This window comes from Myzus persicae, unplaced genomic scaffold (assembly GCF_001856785.1).
Source record: "Myzus persicae strain clone G006 unplaced genomic scaffold, MPER_G0061.0, whole genome shotgun sequence".
Classification (NCBI taxonomy): Eukaryota; Metazoa; Arthropoda; class Insecta; order Hemiptera; family Aphididae; genus Myzus; species Myzus persicae.
In genome coordinates this window covers 63,684-87,311 of record NW_019103784.1, presented here as the reverse complement: position 1 = coordinate 87,311, position 23,628 = coordinate 63,684, and the positions used below count along the sequence as shown (strand labels likewise).

Genomic DNA, 23,628 nt, shown 5'->3' with positions numbered 1-23,628 from the left:
GATCAGATTAAAAAGTTTTTTTACGCCTGGCACAGATAAAGAAATCGTGGATTTTCCCCTACCCTCCGTTTATTTAAATAGATATTAAAGACGATGAGTAATATTTCACTCAGCCAAAAGTATTTAACTTCTGAGTTTTAAATTAAAGAAGTTTTGTATAAGTTTTCAACCACTTCGTTCGACATATGTCAAGTGCTTATAACAGCGTGGTAAACGAAACCTATATAATATCTGAGAGAATCTCAAATTTGCGAACATAACTTACCATTGATATTGCTTAGATTATTATTTAGTGTAGGTGGATACCTATGTATAATATATACCTGCATATCCATATACCTACACATCTATAATTATTGTTCTTAGAACATTATACAAATGTTGATGAAATAATAATTATTTAGTCTATCCTGTTTCAAATTTCTCAAAAACAGCGTTAATTGTCGAACTTTGAAATTGCATCGTTATAACTTCGAGAGGTAACGTCAATACATAATACCTAAGTACCTAACTATACACTTATATACTGCAGAAAATAAAATATTCACGCTATTAATAATTATCAACTTCCGTCATCACTATGAAGCGGTAGTTATTAATAATTTGTTTCGCGATTTTCACTACTCGATTGCCGTAATAATATTCGTCAACTATAATATCATTATGAGTTTTTGTAATTATTCGAGCCATGACATCATCGTGGGCATAAAAGGCACAGTATCTATATAAATATCGCCAGGAGTGAATTAATTATAGGTACCACACATTGCATATAGTACGGTTTTACAAATAATTTGAGTAATCATTTACAACTGTGCAATAAAATGTTTCCGGTATTTTTACTTAAGTATATAATAAATATTATCGGGAGCCTAATTTGTGCACCTATATAGTCTGCACTTCTAAATCACGTACAACTATATATACTTCTGACATATCATAACGTTGGGTTCTTATTGGAAAAATACAACCACGTATAGAGAAAACAGCGCAGCTCTACAGTATCGATATAGGTAATTCGAGTATTTTATAGTTCAAACAATAAGTTTATTCAAACAATTATTGAAATATAAATAACTGTATTAATAGTAATGTATTATAACATAAGGTTTGGATCACATTAAAAAAGATATAAAAAATTAACTTATCTTATACCAGCTTAATTGGATTAAATGGTTGTTTTTTAAATTTTAAATGTGCTATTGATTTTTGTTGCTATATGTATAGACGTTTTATATATACCTACTTGTTTAAGCGATGACGTTAAAGATTCTTTTTCAAACTTGAATAAAAGATTTGTATTAAAAGCTTTCGAAAAAACGTTTGTAACAAACAACTGACGTTTTGTTTACGTTTATATTGGGTTTTTTTTTTAACTTTCCACTACATTATTTTCAAGCCAACGGTTTACTATGATGACAGGTGTATTATGCGCATTTTGTTTAAAAATATTACACACGCAGGTAGATTTATAATATTCAACTGACATTTTCGGAATATAAATTACACAACAACAAAACTGTTCATATGGTTTTGCTCTTATAACCTGTTTTATTTTTTATATTTTAATAAAGAATTTATTTTTGGTGTTTATTTACACACATAGGAATGAAGATTATTATGACTTCTATAACGTTATTTTCATATATGTCTACAAACGATAGTAAGTTATAAGTATATTGTTGAAAGGAAATAATAGTGCAGTATCATTGCCTTCGTCAATAAAATAAGCAGTTGCATTAAGCGAATCAAACATATTTAAGTTGTTAATCATTAATTTAATTATGAGTTTAAAATACCAAAAATGTAATTGAAATCCATGACGAGTACTAAACATGTGGGCCGAATGTAAAAAATAAGTTAGGGAAGCTCACTCTGAAGCCTGCTAAATACCAGGTTTATTTTAATTCAAAGCAATGAACTATAATATTCCAAATAAAATTTAAAATTAATTTGGTAACCTTTTATTGGAAGTATATTTTAGATACTATGGGTCTATTTTAAATACTATTATAACAATAAATATAATAGAAACAATCGTAACTATATAATGTAACTACGAAAAATAGTGATTAAATAAAAATCCTAATATTAACAATAGTAACTTTATTATGATGCATGTACTGGTAACAAACAAAAGGACACAATGAGCTAAGCTAATGATTCTGAGCTTATGTTTAGTAACCTACAACAAGAGAATCATTTTTCAATAACAAATTATGATTGTTACCTATTTTATGGATTTCTAGGGAAGTAACTGCACTAAAGAATAGAAAAAGTGCACTATTCATGTAGGTAATTATTATTTTGACAAAGTAAATAAACATTTTATGGTCAATAAGACTAATTTTTTGTGATTTATATGGTTTTCGAATATTTAAAATAAAAAAAAATTATTTTTTGCTATATAATTAAATAGACATTAAAAAATATGACCATCCCATTTTACCATAAATTGTACATGAAATGCAATTAATGTTAAGACTATAATTTATGTTAATGTGTGTATAACAATTAATTACTCCAATTTTAAAAATAACCAACTAAAATCGATTAAAAATTTAAAGAAACATTATAAACATTATAGTCGTATAATTCATCATAATTATATTTGTTTTTAAACATTTAGTTTAAATATTATACATAGTATATATACGATCTAAATATATTTATAATAAGCATACTATGCGAGTAGGTCATTTATTTAGAGACAAAAGACTGCTGCAGGCTAGAAATAATTTACTTATAGGTACTTATCAATAATACATTTTGACTTGAAAATTATGATTTAAAATCAAAAGCTGCAACTTATTGCTTTTATAGAATAAATAATTTAAAAAGAAAAAGAAATAAACAAACTTTTTGTTACATATAAAATACCCAATGATCAAAAAAACGCTGAAAAGGCATTGCTCATTTATAAATAACGTATATGCTTATTACTATTGTAACAATTTGCTTCTTGAGTTTTTCTATCATTAAAAAAATTAGTAAATATAAACCTATTAGCTAAAGCTATTTATCACGGCTTCGCTCGTATATCAGTAGCTTTATTATGACGAGTGACGATGAGTTAAGTGAAACAAAGAAACATATAATAATATTATACCAAACAACAAGATATAGGTACTCTGCAGGATTATTATAAATTAAAAATAAAACCTCTTTGTTTCCTTACATTTTTTGCATACTTATGAAAATTAGTAAAACAATATTCGCAATACCCAAAATATAAAATTCACCCCCCCCCCCCCATTCACCTTTTAACCCCTTTAGATTTTGTAAGTTCCGGAATACATTAATTTATTGTGACGATGAACGCTCATCAATACCAATACCCAATAATAGTTTCAAATACATTTGAACATAAAAATATTATTTCCCATACAAATAACATTGGCACCCGGGATTCTGAAAATCGTTTCTCATACGACGACAATAATGGAAAATCAACACCCTCTCCAGATTTAAATTTCAAATTTCAAATTTCCATAATCACATTAGAGTGGTAAATATAGTTTCATTCACTTAAGAGTTGATTTTAAAAAAATGTCCTATCTTCAGGTACTATAATAATACCCATCTCTATAGCAAGTTTCGTCAAAATCGGTTTAGCCATGAAATCGCAATAGCCAGACAGAGTGATATTTGTAATCAATATATTATGCAGATATAAAATATAGGTACAAAATAAAATATAACAAACATTTTTCAGTACGACAGTATAGCCTGTTAGTGGGAATTCATATATATAGTAAATTATTAAGTTATAGGTATACTAGTATGGTTTATTTGTAAGAATAACTATAATAAATGCACGTGACATTTATTAAATCTGCAATCACTGGAGTATAATAGTTTGATTATTTTCCGCGATGCAGGGTATATAATATTAATATATTATATTGGTCCGATTATTACCGGACAAACGTAAATCGGTGTTTGTGTCACGTGAAATCTGTGTGCTTACTGAATGAATATAATAATATTAAGTAATATAATTCATAATATCATAATTATTACGACTGGAAATGTAATGTCTTGTAACAACCCAAAAAATGCTTTTATATGCCCTAATAAATCAAAACAATAATAAAAAGCACTCTCCAAATTTTATCTTAAACACGTTTTGGGTTGAAAAATATTCTTTATTAAATTTAAAAGGGGCTGCACAATATCAAGTCTTCTGTGTGGACTTAAATTTAAAAAAAAAGAATAATTATTCGATGAACCTTTGTAAAAACCTTGTTCGATGCACGTGGACAATATAATAATTTTCAAAGAAAAATCATAAAATTTAATTTTAAAAACAAACTGGATTTTAGTGTTGAATGCCATAAAATAACATAAAAATTGAAAATTGATAGCAAAAATGCAAAATAAAAACTTATTATTCCTGATTCTGCAAAAATACATGAAACGTACGTATATATATACGTTGTGAAACAAGCATCGAGTAGTTGACTTTGGAAAACAATGCAATATTTACCGAAATCCCAGCCCCAAATAAAATAAAATTGTGAAATATAAACATCGAGTGTGGTGATGGGTTACCTACTTCCGAGGGTACATCCTACCAATTCGTAACTTATAATAGAGAAATCACACTCACCGGCTCCGGAAGGGTCGGTGGCGAAGTCGACCCGAGGCCTCCACCTGGGCAGAACAGCGGCGGGTGCCATGAGCTTTCTGGTGAACTTGTTCGGGTCGAGTATGTTCTCGACGGAAAACGCGAGCCGGCCCTTGCTGTTGCCGCTCGTCTCGTAATCGTTGGCCGCGGCCGCGGTGTCCATCGGGACGACGGCGGCCGCGCTTCCTGTCTGCTGGTGCAGGCCGCGGTCGCTGCAGTGCAGCAGTCCGTGGCCGGCGACCACCCGGCCGCCGTGCAACCGGTTGTTGGTCATGTCCACCGGGTCCTCGTCCACGTTTAGCTCGTCCACGTTCAGCTCGTCCACGTTCAGCTCGTCGTCCTCGTCGGACGTCAGCCGGTCGTCAGCCGCGGCCACGGTCACCACGGTGGTACACGTCGGTCCGGCTTGTGCGGCACCGGCCGTCGCGGTACCGGTGCAGGTGAACTGCGGCGAAACGGGCTGTAGCTGTGGCTCATTGCAGCCGGCCGACGTCAGCGCGTCTGGTTCGCCGCCGCAGCTGTCGGGCGTCGCGGCCTGCACGGCGGCTGGTTTCGAAAACGGACTCGCTGAATGGTGACGTATGCCGTTCAGCCTCATCTCGTCCGCGTAGACGTTGTTATTGTTATTGTTATTGTTGTTGGGGTTGTTGTTGTTATTGTTGTTGTTCTGGAGCAAACGTTGCATCATCATCATGGTCATCATTGCGTTCCTGCAGTTCGCTTATCACTGCCGTTGCAAGCCGCCGAAACGCATCACTGCATGCACTGCAGCAATGCAGCGGATAGCACAAAAAACGCGCAGCCTATAAAGTGTTTATTATTTTTTATAAATTATATTTATTATCTACGGCAATGTATAATATATTGAATAGCGTATTATCGGAGGTGTAGCCGCGAAAAATCCTCGGACAAAAAAGTCGAAATGCCTACGAAATACAGTGCAGTAACGAAACGAACTATTTTACGCGGCTATCGCGACGTATACGGCGGCGACGACGACCACGACGACCACGACGACGTTCGTGTACGGTACGGATCAACACGTGAGTAGCAATAATTGCGTCGCTCGCGCACAGTCGATCCGTCGGCGGCTTTGGCGGTGGTTCCTTTGGGTAGGGGCGAGTGTGGCCAGCGTGGCGGCGGCGGCGGCACCGCGTTGGGCGTGCACCGGTCCGATTGGCGGGCGGCCGATTTGTGGGCGCGGCCGGTCGTCGGCGATTCCCCCCTCCCCCTCCCCTGCCACGTCAAGGTTTTTACGTTTTCGTTTCCACTCGACGTTCGGCGCCGCGCCTAACACTATTACGCCGCGGCCGGGCGTTGATCAACAATCGCGGCGCGTCCACTCCTCCCCCGCGAAGCAAAAACCACCCCCGCCAGCCATCACCCCCTCTCCCGTACGACCGTCTCGCCGACCACACTTTACTCTTCCGAGACGGGCGTATCTGCCGCCGCCGTCCGCTCGTTTAACCGCGCGCGAACACAACCCTCAAGCCCGCCGCCCCGGAAATTCGTGCACCGGATATAGATAATTATTGAGCCCACCTTAATTTCGCACGTTTACCCAAACCCGTTTACTATAGTAATAATAATAATATTGTTATTATTATTATTATTATCATCAGCCAGGTTTCGACTGTGTACACATATAATAATATACCTATATGTGTGTAACGTAACCGCAGACGCGGGTCAATAAATCATCCGCGGCAGTGTGGTGCGCCGCCATATATACCACGGCGACAGTTTTGTAATACAATATAGGTATACTATAATACATGTACCGCCTAATACGATTACAATGTCGTATATTATGACATTATAATATATATATATATATATATATATATTTATCGTTATATCGCGCAAAAACTCGGAGTTTTCCAATATGTATATGTGTCTACGCTTAGGTGCCCATACCGCGTATTATACGAGGCATACTGCGGGCATCATAATTTGGAGATGGAAGATTGGCACATATATAGGCATTTACATCGTATATATTGTTATACGAGTTTCAAAGGATTACCTGCACCTGTACAGCAATATTATCCGTTTCCGTCAATACCATATAAATAATGAAAAAAATATGTATGTGATTATATAACAGGTATACCGTTTCTGTCAAAATGTTGTAAGACAACCGACATTTCATGAAAGTTAATATTTTATTATATATATTTGAATTTAACCACACATATAGTTTGTACCTATAAATACTTCACAGTTCACATATCATTCATATAGATATAACTTATTTTTTAATATTCTTAATGAGTTATTATACCTATATATTGGTACCCAGTTGTATTGCCTATATTTTTTTATATTAAAAACATTATAACAGACATATAATAACCATATGCAAAGTTATATAAGTATAATACGGATATTACTCGCAGTTATAAGACATTACGATTTCTAATTTAAATATAGGTCATATATTGTTTAGGTATAGTACCTTTATGTGAAATTATTTTAAATAATGTAAAAGTGAATCTAATAAACAAAACCTAATGAACTAACATATTATTACTTATTATCTCAAACACCCATTAAATATATACATTTTTTTAAGTTTATCTGTTTAACTGTGTAGGGAAGCTTGTAAGTAGATATGTCGCTCTGTTGTACATTAGGAGGTAACAAGTGTGTCACTGCAACGGATGGTGTTAAATTCGAATTCAATGATATAAAATCATTGTGAACGAAACACGATTCTGAGCGAAGATGATCGGTCGACTGTCAGCCTATAATATTATACTTAGTAATTTAGTATTCGTGATGATGTCATTGTGATTAAAGTAATTTATTTAACTATTAAGCATTGGTACTTCAGTAGACCAAAAAAATTACATTTGAAAAGTCATTGTGTGTATAAAATATAACAATATAAATACTCTACAAGTTTCTGCAAATAATATTTTTATATTACAACAATATAACTATTAAATCATTATTTTAGGTTATATTTTAATATGTAATTCCGTAGAAATTTGAACATAAAAGTTACAATAACTATGTAAAAAAAAACACTGTTAATATATTTTTTAGATTCTTTGGTTGCAGAATAATAACTACTTGTGTGCCATTATGTTATACATGTTTGATCTTTAGCTTTAAAAGTTGAACATTTTATAAATACTTAAACAAACAATAATTTGTAAATTTTCATTTCGATAAATGATATAAAAATGTGAACATTAATTGCTTATAAAACAAAATCTCGCCCGTGTATTTTTAATATTTCTCAACTGGTATTGTAAAAATAAATAATAAGGAGCCTCATATTATTTTCACTACGCTTTTTGACCTAACAAATAAAATGTTATTGACATTCATATCAGTTTATGAATTATTTTTTAAACATGGGAAAATACAGAATACTAACTCATTTACTCCCAAAATGAATGTCCAATTGCAGTATAATACACTATTAAATATTATTTATAAATTATTGTCAGCCAATAACCCCTGGAAATTTCCCTCATCACGCAATGACATTTAATCAGTGTACCTATTAATAGTTTTATCGAAGCAGTGGTCTGAGCCATTTAGGTGGAAACAGAAATCAAATATTTCTAGAAATTGTTGGAAACGAGCCGAAGCGCCCAAGGCGGATACATGCAATACTACCATATACATACCATATCGCGACCATGCATGCTACGCATAATATGTAGGTTATAGGCCGATTGTTGGGATACTTGATAGATTGACATGGTGAGTCCTGCAAGTACGTATAACAACGTATCATCATCATTACATAAAAAGTTTCAATGATGATATAAGCTTATTAGTTATGTTTTAGTATGATATAGGTGAGTACCGTACGATTTAAGATAGTTTTGTATCATTATATTGAGATAATGTAGTCGAACAACTACAATTTTTTCGACCTTTCACGATCGAAATACCTATGTATAATGTATATAGGTAGTAGATCTGAGCACAACTGAACCCAATCTTGTGATATTTTCACCTTATTGTATGCACATATTAATTAAAATACTGAATTGACAATTTGAAGTTATAGGAACGTTTTCTGTGTTTATAGGCATACGATGGCTGTTTTATAATATTAAAATGTTCGAGCGTGATATAGTTATTATAATGAAACATGATCATTTTTAATTGTAATATAGTTTATATAATCATAATCCATAACTTGCATACTAATTGAAACATCGTAAAAAAGCGAACATAAAAATACTGCAGATAATAATAATAATAAATAAAAATAATATATCATAAAATTGTTATAAACTTATAAACATACATAATATGATTAGAGGTGAATTTAAGCATTGACATAAATATATTATTAGTTATTGTAATGTAGTTAATTATTGTTATACATTTCAACCATTTCTCGTTTTGTTCGAACGTCGAACACTGTTTTACAAAAGCTATCATGTTAGTTTTGGCCGACATTTGGTTAATCGTGTGTTTATTTTATGTAAATTTTTACCATAATTTTTACGTTATAATTAAATATGAAATATTTTTTAAACGTTAATAGAATAATATTTTGCGTAGGGAGATGAATATCATATTTAACTCAGTACATTAATAAATAATAATACATTTTCGAGACGGATCCCTTGTATCGTTGTATGGCTCTGGAGGTGGCTATTCCTCTTCGTATTGCAATTCAAGATGTACCTATAATATTAATATCACTAAAATTATTACAATATTGTTAACAATTATTTAAGGTTGTTTATTATTATTTGTAAATTTTAATTTATAGCGATACAGACAATATCTAACTATTCTAACTGACTACCTCGATATTCAACTGAAGAAAAATAGGTAAATATTAAACGCTTATGAAGTTATTTAAAATATGTATAATACAAGGTAAAAATAATTTTTTTTATTTTCATACATTCAAAAATATACTTTCATCCAGATAAGTACTGGCTACAATAATTTGCAATATTTATCTCGTGGTATTATTTGGGGGGGGGGGAGAGGCAAGAGTGGTCCTCCAGAACTATGTTTACCTAATACCCAGGAACAATTCTAGGAAGGGACGATTGAATCTATAGAGTGTTGAGGAGAGGCAAGCCCCATTCTCTCGCTTTGCTATATGGGAAAATAGTCAAGAGATAAACATAATAAATTACAGGAATTCATTGCTATTATATTTTTTAAAAAAAGCCTTTTATATAACCCAACTAATTAATAGAGACCTTACAGAAAAAATATATCTTTCAATATCTATATTCCACTTCATGAGTTTTTTTATTATAGCGGTACCTATTGGTTTTGACTTAAACATCGTCAAAATACGCAATTGAATCTCAACTGCACTTGTTATGCATAGAGTGAAAAATGAAAATGTATAATCGACTTTTCATTCGCGGTCAATGATTTTCTCATATGCACATATCCTAAAACCATATTATGCACAATCATCTACATAATATTGTAATATAATATATTATTATATTAATTATTAATTATTTATATCGTGTGATATACACTATAATACCTACGTGGACTATAATAGAGGGACAATAACATTATTTTTCGGGCTGGATATCAAACGCACCGTCAACTGCAGTGCAACGTTCTATCCCTCGAAATGATATATACGCGGTAACTTTATTTACACACACACACACACACACGCACACACACACACACACACACACACACACACACACACGCTCACCCTCTTATCCCGAAAAACCAAGCGAATAGGACTGCAATATGTCTTCGCGTGCGTCCGAATTTAAACGGCGAAAAAATACAACGGCAGATGGTTAATTCCGTATATACAATTAAAACGATTTCCAAAGCTATATCGCGGTGTACGTTTATAATAATATAATATAATATCAACTTGAATAAAACATTTGATTCCGTATCATTAACGCTGTTCCTATATACATCATAGCTGATGATTACGATTTCCTGATTTTTTTTTTCGTTCAACCCGACTACGGTCCTTTTTACATTACATAATATACCGCGACCCTCCGCCGAGAATCATATACACATACACACATGAGCATATTATATTTATTTGTATACATATATACACATACATATATTAAACTATATACGTCCGTAAGCGAAGAGCAAAATAGAGGGAAATTAGATTTATTTTTAAGTCAACACAAGGGACCTGTATTGTTTGATAATGGTTCGCTAGGGGATACTCTTTTATAACCGCAGTAAAACACCCTCAAAGTGTTGACATAATGCGCATGTGCCGGCCAGCGGCGGTGGAGTGGCGGGAGTACGATATACGTGCGGATAGACGACGCCGGACGTGGTGCGGTGCAGGGGTGGCTGCAGTTTTGCAGGCGGTCGTCGGGGAGGTGGTGCAGGGGTGCACCAGTACGCATGATAGACTGCTTTTTAAAGTCATATAATGCGGATGCGAATGCTGTCGAACAAGTGTTCGGATAAATCCCGCGGGATGTAATATAATACAATATAATATAAGGACTACTTGGGGTGTGAGGGAGTGGAGTGAGAGCGGGGGGTGGGGGGTGGGGGGGTTCGCTATAATGCCGAAAAGAGAAAAAAACAAAGCGATGTATGGATGACGACGACGACGACGACGACGACGGCGAGGACGAGGACAATGTCGATGACAGAGCAGGACTGCACTGCAGTTCGCGGCGAGTATTAATATGGACCGTGAAATTAACGTTCGTCCGCGGGGTCGGCGGCGGTGATGACTATTATACCATTATAATTGTATTGGCGATTCGACCGACTTGGTCGTACACTTTCTCAGCAGAACGATGGTGACGAGAGCTGCAGACATGATATTATTTGATTTGGTTTATTTGACGTATATAATAATATGACGAGTGGAGCAGTGGAGGCCCAATAATACAGTACCATTAAAATACACAATAAATAATAAATATCATTTAGACAAAAACTAAGACAATAATAATGGATATTGTCCGTAAACTAAATTACATATATTGTACGAAATAACATAATGCTCTAAAAAAAAAAAAACAAATTATCATGATATAATAATATTAAAATTTATTGAAATAGGTTTGGTGCCATATAGGTAGTTACCCGGACGCATCGTACGGTTGATTGGATAGGTATAAATAATAATTGTTCACAAGTCATAAAATAACGTTAAGGACACGCCGATGGTGTAACAACGATACGAATGTGGAAAAAAGATAAATTACCGTTTCGAGTGAAATTGCTGTTATTATATCATTACGTTGATACATCACTTTAGATAATATCTAATGTTGTGAATAGTATTGTCTTCGCTCATGTGGATGGGCGTAAATCGTTGGTGAACTCGAAAACAAGTGCACATCATTAACTATACAATAGGAGAAGCGTGGGCAAGGCGAATCGACGACAATTTTATTAAATCGCAGTACCTACAAGTACATATTATTATGTAGGTCATGCGTGTATCGATAACGTTTGAACGGATTTAAAACAAACAATCAATGTAAAGTTATTAATGTACGAAATTATTTACCTACCTACATATTTTACATGTTGTATAATAAATGTCGTTGATATTTTTAAATGTATATTATTACAGCATAAATACTATTTAATCGATTAATCCGAATTATTATTCGCTAATGATAATAATATAATACGATGTTTACTCGATAAAATACATAATATTATTGTATTTTAGGTTTCAGATGGCCGCTTCATTGTGATATCAGAATATAAAGTATACCTAACCATGTTTTGAATGCGATCGTGTAAAAAATTAATCGAATATAAAAATCGAAAAATTCTATAGGTGCCCTTTACAAATGTACCTATACCTCTGTATACTTATCAGCATAGTGTTACTTCATTATTATTGCGGCTAAGGAGTAAGGGGTGCATTTAGTTATTTATTTTGACAGGTAAAATATTATAAAATACTCAAGTCCCTTTATAACGTTTCCGAGGATTTCGTTTAAGACCTATCTCCTATTATAATATACCTACGGCTTTTATATGGATGCATGGAAAAGATCTAGGTACATGCGCTGTCTATATGTATTCATTTTTTTGTGTTTATTTCCTTAACGCCAATCGGTACTGAACAATGAGCTTGATTTTAATACATTTTTAAAACTAACAATTAATTGGGTAAAATAAAATAAAATATAAATAAGAATTAAGACATTGCTTGATAGACGAAGGTTCTTGCAATGAACTGAGCTATCCCTATACTGTCGTTCATCAATAGTAATTTTCGTCAAATTGTAACTTAGTGTACCATTTGTTTAGTCCAATATTGACTTTGGTTCAATCAATATTGTCCAAATATTAAGACCATTTGTGACATACATATACGTATATCTATTACCATTAAACAGTATGAAATCCGTATTATTTTATAATTGAACTAATTACTTTTGTTAAAGTATTTACATTACAATCACATTAATAATGTATCTATAAAATGTCCTTTGTATTTTAATGTTATTTGCACTTGATATGTTTTTACTTTTAGGTTAGGTTAGGATATTTTTACATTTTAGCCAAAATGGAAATGTTAACAAAGAAGATGAACAATTTGACAATATTTCAGTAAATGAATACCTACATGAAAATATAAACAATGCTATAAAAAAAAAAAAAAATGTCTATATAATGCAATTTTGCTTACAATATTTTAAATATAAGTTAATATTTATTAACTCCTTAAGATTTAAATGTGGAGTTGATAATAGAGGAATAGGTACTCACCATTTGTATGATTAAAAGATTGACTTTGGTGACATTTTGAATTAGGTACACAATACACGAACGTTATTCCCAAATATAGTATGGTATTGTGTGGATTCGATAGAGGTAAGATGTCCATACGTTGTAGTTATGATTTATGAATTTATGATATTACGATAGAATTCCATGAAATATCCATGATATAGAAAACCATGATATATCACCAATAAACACAAGTGTATCATAGTTGTTATTAAATTAAAGAATTGATGCAACCGTCGTATTTGTTATCGATAACGTAAACGACACCAACTTGTTCACACGCAGCAAACATTGTATTTTATCCTAATTACTTTAAATGAATCCAAACAATATAATTGAAAATTGCAAGGAATTTATTAATGGTTATGATGGTAGTAATTTATGGTTTATCGTCTTTATTTGTGTAGAGCCTTTATAAGTGTAAAGTACCTAGATATTTCGTGAAATAATACCATTTTATACTCTGAACACATATTATATAAACCATACAACAGTGGAACAGGTTAATTTTTGTAATAGTATTATTATAAATATTTGATTTTTTACTTAGCGAGGTTTTTTTTGTGGAGTTGTTGAAATAGATTCGTTATGATGCGTCGTGTGAATACAGTGAATTTTGTAATTTAGATTGTTTTCATCACCATCATGTTACCTATTTAATTATTTTGCTTACAATAATTTTACTATATCGACTTTTCTTCTTATAGTTTCTCACTACATAATATGCTCAACCATTCTGCATGGCATCTTTGTGGAGTAACTTAATTTTTTTGATGTTATAGTGGTTTAATAAAGCAAGTTAAAAACAGAAATTAGACCTAAATGCACTTTGAACATATAACTTAATATTGGAAGGTATCTTGGGAGACATCAGTGATTGGATCTATTAAAGGGTGGTCTGACAAGAGTTTTCGGTCAAAATTGTGTTTGGACCTATAACATTGGACATAATCATGACGGTATTATAGTAGATATACAATTAAATTGATACTTTTTCAGATTGGGTAAGACGTATTAATCTTACACTTAACATCGATAAATGCCACGTAATGTCCTTCTCACGAAGTAATTCACCTCTCCACCACACCTACCTCCTTAATGGTTCTCCTCTTAATCGCATATTTCTTGTTAAAGACCTTGGTATCTATCTCACGCCCACGCTCTCTTATGACCACCATATCAATACTATTATCGGTAGAGCACTCAAAATATTAGGATTTATTAAACGTAATACCGCCAATTTCACATCTAGCTCTTGCCTCCGTATACTGTATTTCGCCTTAGTTCGCTCCGTTTTAGAATATGGAGTAGTGATATGGCACCCATACCTAGCGCGCGGTGAACTGAGACTAGAACGAGTACAAAACAGATTTTTATCCTATGCTGCCTTCAAATTAAAAATTAAACATCCCCTACATGATTACTCACTCATTTCCTCTAATCTTCAAATCCCTTCTTTAGCCTCTCGCCGCGTAGGGGCTGACCATCATTTCATCTCTTCACTTCTTGAGGGATCTCTAGATTTTCCTGAATTGCTCTCTTCAATCTCTTTCCGTGTTCCGTCTCACTCTACTAGAAATCATTCTCTTTATCAATTACCTTACCACCGCACTTCCTATGGATTCAACCACCCTCTCCACAGAATGTTACGCAGCCTCAACTCAGCCTAGTCTTCCACATTTTTACCAGATATTTATTTCATATATTATACTATAGTTTTTTTTTTTCTCACTTCTTTGTTACTATATTATTCAACTGTTTTTGTTATATTTAATTTTACCAACAAAATATTGTACTTAAATCAATGCCTGTCACGGCGTAAATCAATAAAATAAAAAATAAATAAACGTAAAAATATAATAAAACAATCAACAATAATTATTAATGTTTATATTATATTATTTGTCTAGTTGTGACATAGTAGTGACGGTAGATATATACCTACAAGAAAGTTTAGACAGCTAAAGTTGGCACTTTTGACATACCTACATATAATGATATAATGCAGGTAGGTAATCGTCTATTTGTCTGGTATGCAAATATAGTATTTTTTTATCCATAAACATTTAATCGTTTCAGTCTTTGCTGCACTCGTTGATTTTGTTCACTCATCAGTATTATAAATATATAAAATAATATGTATAATAATAGCTGACATTTTTTGTACGCACAAAAATCAAATAAATATATTTTCGTTTCCGATACCACGCGCATTTAAAATTGATAATAATGTATTTTCTAGTGGGAATAATATCAATATATCGTACACCCGTCCTCCGACGCTGGATTAAACGTTTGTGGGCACATTTACAGAATAAATGAATGTTTTATTAACTAATAATTAAAAAAAATTAGATTCTTAAAACTGAAAAATAATAAATGAACTTAAAGTAAACGATACATTATACGTCCGCGAAACCTCGTTCAACGCACGACGACCGTAATAATAACGATGTGGTTACCGTCTGATAATATTATACAATAAACAGTAAGGCAGCTCTATAGACGAGTGTCTGCAGTGTATGCATTTTTAGGATCTACGATCCATCGGGTAGTAGAAATGTTATTGCTAGTTCATCGGTCTTCTCGAGGAAACCAAAAACAATGGCCAAATGACCAGTGATTGCACTGCAACAGAAATAGTGCCTATCAGACTGCAGTGTTCACACCTCGCAATATAATTGTATAGCTCTGTGAAAATCATCGCGAGAGATGAACGATGGAGTGGCGACCTGGGTGGGCACGCGCGCGGAGGGATAGTTGTTGTAACGAAACGATTTCGCCGTTGAAAAGTACGCCGCGGATATCAAGAGCATATCTTGCGCGTTTTCGTCGTCGTCGTCGTCGTCGGGTCGTACATAATGGGCGAAAAGCAGTTAACGACAGCCTCGCCCGCGTAACGAGGGCGTATACGTATTATATAGCCTCCACCGTTGTATTATTTATCGAAACCGGCGGGTTTAATATCTCTACCTCCATCACCGACTCCCACCCCTTGCCGCGTGTCTGCGTGTGTGTGTGTATATAAAATATGTTTAGTAGTCGCCTCTCTTTCTCCGATCTATACGACAAACGTTCTGTGTATAGTACAGCACTCTCTCTCTCTCTCTCTCTCTCTCTATTTCGGTATAATACATATATATATATATATGTATACATACCACGCCGCTCACCGGTGGTGGTCCCCCGACGCCAATCTCATTCATATTTTAAACGGCTTGTACAACCTTAACGGTTTTCTCGTTATCATCACGCGCGCGCTTTATGTAATATAATATATATATATATAACAACACGCGTATATCTCCGCCACCCGACCGTATTCTTCTGTACACACACACACACACACACACACACACACACACATATATATATATATAGTACTCCAAAGTTACATATATATATTGTGTGTGGGGGTGAGCGTGGGGTAAGGGTTGGCGGTAAGAGCCCGCGTAACAATGTGTCACAAAACGAGCGCGCGCCCCGACCGAAATAGGAATATGAATAATAAATTCCGTCCGCCGCTTCCACCGCCGGTCGGTAGTACCTACTGCACTCTTCAGTGTTGTACAAATGGATATTTAGAGCGATATATTTATATTCGTTTAGCGCCGCACGCGGTGTTATATATATATTTATATTACACAATAATATATAGGTACCGTATTATACACTGCAGCAGTTTCGCGTATGTTTAATATTATTGTCGCTTAAGAATACACCCCGCGCCACTGTGGGTATGACTATAGGGGTAGGTACAACAGCGGTCGGTGAACACGCAAACGTTTTCGGCGGATATCATCGCGACTTTTTCGTTTTCGCATTATTTACGAGCACGTCGCGTTATAATATTAATATAATGGTTTTTTTTATTATCATTATCGTCGCCGCAGTCATCGTCTTCATCATCATCATTCATCGAGGGGTACCGACTTTGGTGTAGAGGTATGATTATACACTATACACGTTATGTTACGGGACAATAATAGTATAACATTAAAATGCGATGCGTTTGTATACTCGCGAGTCATAAATAATATGTATTTACATCACATAGGTACTCGAGAATTTATTTTCTCAGCGAATCACCACCCGTTTCATGGACTGCGGTTTATTTTTTCGAGAATTCAGACGGGGCAGCAATGTTTCATAATATTATTTAGACGACGACAGTTGTACGTACGGGGAGTCGTATATTATTTTAATTCTACTAAGGCGCCAAGCCGAATACGTTTTGATATTTGGTGCAACAAAGGCGCCTGTGCACAACATTATAATAATATTAAATTCTATATCATTATATTAATCCATAAATTATAGGACAATAGCCTTCTGAACTATCTTTGTCCTTTGATCCTCAGCGGAGCAAGGGAAGCATGAATTGGTTTTATAATGATATTGTGATATAGTGTATGTGTGTGTATGTGTAGGTACAAAATTAGAATATTGCATTTCAATAATGAATATTTATTCCATTTTTAATTCTTATTCAATAACAACCTTAAGAAGATAAAGATTTTGTTAAGTGTCTTTAAGAAGTTACTCTAAATTATTATTATTAATTATCATTATTACTATAGACTTCTACTGTCGTAGTTTTTACCCATTACTATGAATGGGTATGCTATGTTGGAGAACCTTTCGTCCTAAAAACCGATATGACTTCTGAACACAATCGGAAAGCTTTTTGAACGGGTAATAAAATATCAGCTCTAAAAATACCTAAAAGAGAACATAGTGACACAAGCGCACGGAAATTTAAATTCAGGAAGGGGCGATCTACGGTAGACGCTATCAAACAAGCGGTGGATATCATTGATAGAGGCAAAAAAGTATCTTGGTACTGTAAAAAGCTCTGTATGGTAGTAGCACTGAGAGTAGGAATGGCATAAAATAGTTGTGTCACTGCATATGAAGTTTGTGCATGCTTATATCATTGCTAATATACAGAGCTACCTGAGCGACATGATGGTTGAATACGACAACGAATCCAGACCCAAACACATGCGGTGTATCACGAGGATCCGTACTAGAACCTGATGTAGTACGAGCTACTCCAACTGGACATGGGGGGCAATGTCAAGGGTACGATATTCTACGTCTTCGACATGCCTAGTGGGAGGGAGTCGCTAAAGCGTCTCTGACTGAAAGCGAATGCCGGAACTCTGTCGGTAAGTGAAACGAAGGTGGTGATATTAACGTCGAAGAACATATTATATGATTTTGACAAAGAGGAGGTTAAGGGGTCGCGCGTGCTGATCAAAGAGCAGATGAAATACTTAAACGCGGAGCTCCACAGAGTTCATGGACTTAAGCTCAGGTGGAAGAGAGTGTGCGGAGGTACAGTCTACATCCCTAGCACTGTCTAGACTGATGCCTAATGAGGGTGGCTCGGGAGAGAGGAAAAGGAAGCTCCTATCTACGGTGCTACAGAGTAAGCTACTTAACGCATTGCCAATATGGGCGAGGGCCTTGGTTTTTGACGGACAAGTGACGACGATTTTAAGACCTTAAATGATATTAGCCATAATTACAGCAATGTCGTATGGAACTGTGTCGACCGCAGCAATAATACTGATTACAGGAATGATCTCGGCGAATCTCTTTGTCTAGGAACGAGCAGAAAGACACAAATGAAGACAAGAGCTGGACACCTAGAAGGTTACTATAAAAATCCGAGAAGAAGTCATCAATAAATGGCAGGTTGAGTGAGATGGGAAGAAACAGGAAGATAGACTTAGAGAATAATCTGAAATATTAAGCCATGGATAGGCTGGTCTCATACTCTCATGGCAGCATGTATTTTTACATAACACAGATGTTGTCCGTCAATGGTCATCGTTTCAGCCAGTACCCTCATAGGTTTAAGAAAGTAGAATAACCTACATGGATGGGTTGTCAGGCGTGGGTGGATAACGAGGATTATTTCAATGCGACAGGCGGCGGAGAGAACGAAGAGTATTGGAGGTGGAGATCGGAAAAAATATTATGGAACCTGATATAAAATAAATCTCAGGACTACAAAGTAGTCGGGTTTGGAAGCTGTCAAAAAGTTTAAGAAGAACACGGTTGTGTTCCGAAGTTGGAGTATAAGAGGGACAGATAACTAGACCCCTGAGATGGCAAAGCTCGTAAACAATAATAATGATATTTGTAAGGTTTTTCAATGTAATAAACGAAGTGGGTGAAGCATAAAAAAAATGATAGCTGAGTTATCTAGCAAACTTCTCCATCGACAGTTGTCATTACTGCCACCTTCAACAATGCAATATAGTAGAGGGATAATACTCTTTAGTGAGGACTCGAACTCATTTGACCACAACTTTCCAACGCTTCCGTGCGATTTGTCCGGAGCTTGGAGAAAACATAGAGCATGGGATGGGTTGCGGACGGTGACTCCAAGATCTTGACTTTAGACATCTCGAGTGCTTCGTTTTCGACATGGTCAAATAAAGGTACGACAGTCAAAATAATATTATACTAAAAGTACAATGTAACTTTTAAAATGTATGATAAATTATTCATTGTGTTCGTTGTGACAATTAATTTCGAAAAAAATATATTTCAAACACAAACATTGCCCAATAAGATTTTTATAGTTTTTGTGTTTTATTTAGTTTATTCATTAATATTCAATATATTAATTTAAAAATTAAAAAAAAAATCTTCCAATGAATTATAAAAATGATTTAATAATTATATAAATGTTCGGCCTAGTTCACAATTAACGTAACTCCATTTTTTTGATTTTTTGATTATTTGTCATCAAAATGAAGAGAAAAATGCAGCTTATGATAAATTCATATCTTGTATTTTATAATTTTATCCTTCATAAAATTGGTCATTAGAAATCGTCGTATCTACGATGTAATGATTTTAAGAACTAGACAAAGAAGTATCTCCATATTATCGTCATTGTAAAAAATGATGGAAATACTTATGGAATTAGGCTCACAAAAAGGACGAAACGTTTTTTTCTCTCCTGTAAATTTAGTATTTACCAATATGAACTTACGATAATAATGAATTAAGCCGACAAAATGTATTGGTGGGTCGCATATACTCGCATAATTAACCATTAGTTAGGTACCGTCATTGATTAAACTGTATACCTGGACGGACTTAAATTATAATCAATATAAATATATATAGAGTGTTATGGTTATAATATCCATTCGTCGAGTGTATATTATGCATGGATCGTGATTGTATTATATCATATTATTATATAATATGCGTTTGTATAATAGAATCGTAAATGATAATATTAATCGAATCGCGTTGTTAGCCACGCGCATATTATATATTATAAGTTATAACCAACAGTTTGCTCACTAAACTAAGCCCGCAGACAACGTTGTGTACTTATGCGTTAATAATTACTATATTTTCGAAATTTGAGTTGTTTTTTAATGTATGGTTTGACGTAGTGCAGGCCACATAAGATTATGCGATTATTGACTTTACTAGTATAATACAACATCACAACATCAGAACAAATCACAACCTGCTCGAATCATTAGCCGAAATACTAAGCAATAATCCTCAGTCCATAGCCAACTCCCAACATCATCCAACTCATCACAGCAGCCAATTTTCATTCCGACCAAAATTTAAAACCAAAAGTTAGAATAAGTGAACAATATATTATTATGTAATCAATCAAATTATTTGAATTATTTTTAAACCCAACGGACCATGATGCCATAAAAAAAAATATAATACATTGTGAACATTGAACACGGAATACTAACCAATGGTATATTATTATATTATGTGTACCTACTCCCGTTTAATTCGAACGGTGGACCGATGACGGCGAAGACGTTATTAAAAAATATTAAAATTAAAAAATATTGTTTTAACGATGTAAACTAATGATGTTTAGGTACCTGCAGTTGTTTTACCTTTATACCCACAGTCACGCAATTATTAATGATTTTCTTTCAAATACAACACAGCAGTTTTGCGAGAACGATTTAAACTGCCGATGGTTTATCTTTGAAGAATTTATTTAACTAGAATTTTTCCCTCGTTTTACTATTACTTATATACACATTAGCTTTTGGCACTGCTATAATTATTAATTATTATTATACTGCTATACGACCAACAAGTGACCATCATCGGCTCCATTAGTTTTTTTTTATAAAAGCTAATTATTTACGAAACAAGCGATGTACAAAATTCTTTTTACACAGAAAGTTCAAACATTAAATACAACGTAGTTGGTATTTTTTCCACGTCATCTGCAAATAAATATTGTCAAATGACGAAGATTAAAGACATTTTAAAACGACGATAACGCCGATGTATATACTTACAACTAATAACCATTTAAAACTCTGAACGAACGCATAAGATAAAAATTAAAAATAATAATATAACCGAAACCCGCATGTGGTCAGATGTAGTTGAAATGTTATAATTATTGCAAAGCGTAATACCTGCGAGTGTAAGCACGACTCATCCTTTAAAATGTATCATCTTCTAATGCGAAATCTGCAACATTCATAATTAAAAAAGATCACCAGTGGACTCGTGTTCATAAAAGATAATGGTCATTGCATAATGCATATAGTTGGAATGACAAATTATTTTAAACAAGTGGAGACCATTTCGAAACTTTTGAAACTCAACGGAAAATATATAAGTGCACATAATGTCCACCGTCAACACTTATAACGGCATTTCAGTAGTAATAACAAACAAACTTTCGAAAGTCTGATACTTGTGCAATTGTGCTCAGAAAATTAAACTTTATACAGAGATTACGTATATAGGACGATGACGCTTTCGTGCCGCTGACCGCATTACAATACTGTCGGTGGCAGCAACGATGATACGTCGACATGCAATTAAAAAAAATATCAGCCATAAGATCAACACTTTCTACGTTTTATAGGACATTGGATTTATGTGATTTTTATGGACCTTACCTCTTAGATTAATTATTATAGACTGTAGTTTTACAATAATCATATTATTGTATATCGTGTTCGAACATTTTATAGTAATTATTTGGCATATTTCAACTAAAGTTATAATAATTATTGAACATTTACAGACACTATAAAATAGATTGGGATAATTCTATAATAGGCTTATGGATTTTTCCATTTGGCAATTAAATTCAAATTTTGATGTTTCAGTTTTTTGACTGAATAAATTTGAATTAAAATGATTATGATAGAACTGAAAAAATCAAAAAAATATATATACTCACTTATGCACAGCGGGCAAAGCATAAAGTAAATTTGGTAGTTGAATTTACGAAAAAAAATTTACAATTTTAATTGGTAAGCCGATTTTAAGATTAAAATATAAAAAACCCTATAGATTCTCTAGTTAATATTCTTACTTTTAAATTTGATAGTAGGTCAATTCAATCTTATATCAAACAAAACAGATTGTTCAGATCATTATGATTATTCGGGTATTCTGAAATTCTATAATTTAAAATTTGCTTCTTTATGAGTTTGTAAAACGAAGGTTAGTTAGGATTTTGGGAGCTAATTTAAGTTTTGTGGTTTGTAAGTATGTTGTTAAATCTGAGGTAATATTGATGGGTTAGTTTTTGAGAATGGGTGTATGGGAGTCGTTTGGTAGATTTAGGTTATAGAGTCTTCAGAGTGGTACTAATTATACTGTATTTGGATTTGTTGATATTTTTCAGCAGAACTTTGCAGTTAATAAATATTACTCTGGTCATATTATATTATGAGAGGAATAATATACATTTTTTTTTAAAATCGGATATAAACAGAGTTAATTGTGTGGATAGGTCATCTTTGTTTGTGCGGGTTTGAGAATTTCTGGGGTTTCGAAAAACGGACGAATATGAACATTACGGGGTAGTTATTGGACTCGTTTCAGATGCACCTACTCAGAAGAAGACTAGCTACGCTGCTTCCAACTATTACCCCCCCCCCCCCCGAAAAAAAATCCTGGTTACGCCACTGATNCCCCCCCTCACACACACACACACACACACACACACACACACACACACACTACTCTTCCCGTTCAAAAAACTCATATCCGTTCAACCAAAACGCAAGTTTGTACCGAACTACAGTGCTATTAACCGTGTCACTTGCTTTCGGCTTTCGCACGGAACGTTATTTGTCGTTGCCGCAAGTAATAAATCTCCACCTCCGCCCCACCATATCGGGAAAAAAATGAACGCAATATACATACATGTGAGGTATACGACAGAAAAAAAAAATGAACCCATACAAAAACCTCACAAGGTTACGTCTAAACGCGTA

At 34.0% G+C, this 23,628-nt stretch overlaps 1 protein-coding gene across 1 annotated transcript in view; it reads right to left on the bottom strand.

Annotated features, from left to right (window-relative positions):
* LOC111035283 (NK1 transcription factor-related protein 2) overlaps positions 1-5,711 on the bottom strand; it is a 28,658-nt gene extending 22,947 nt beyond the window's left edge. The window contains exon 1 of the mRNA XM_022316829.1: positions 4,613-5,711. Within this exon, the coding sequence (XP_022172521.1) occupies positions 4,613-5,333 (721 nt within the window). The 5' untranslated portion in view covers positions 5,334-5,711. The remainder of the gene's footprint in view (positions 1-4,612) is intronic.
* Positions 5,712-23,628: the final 17,917 nt, after the last annotated feature.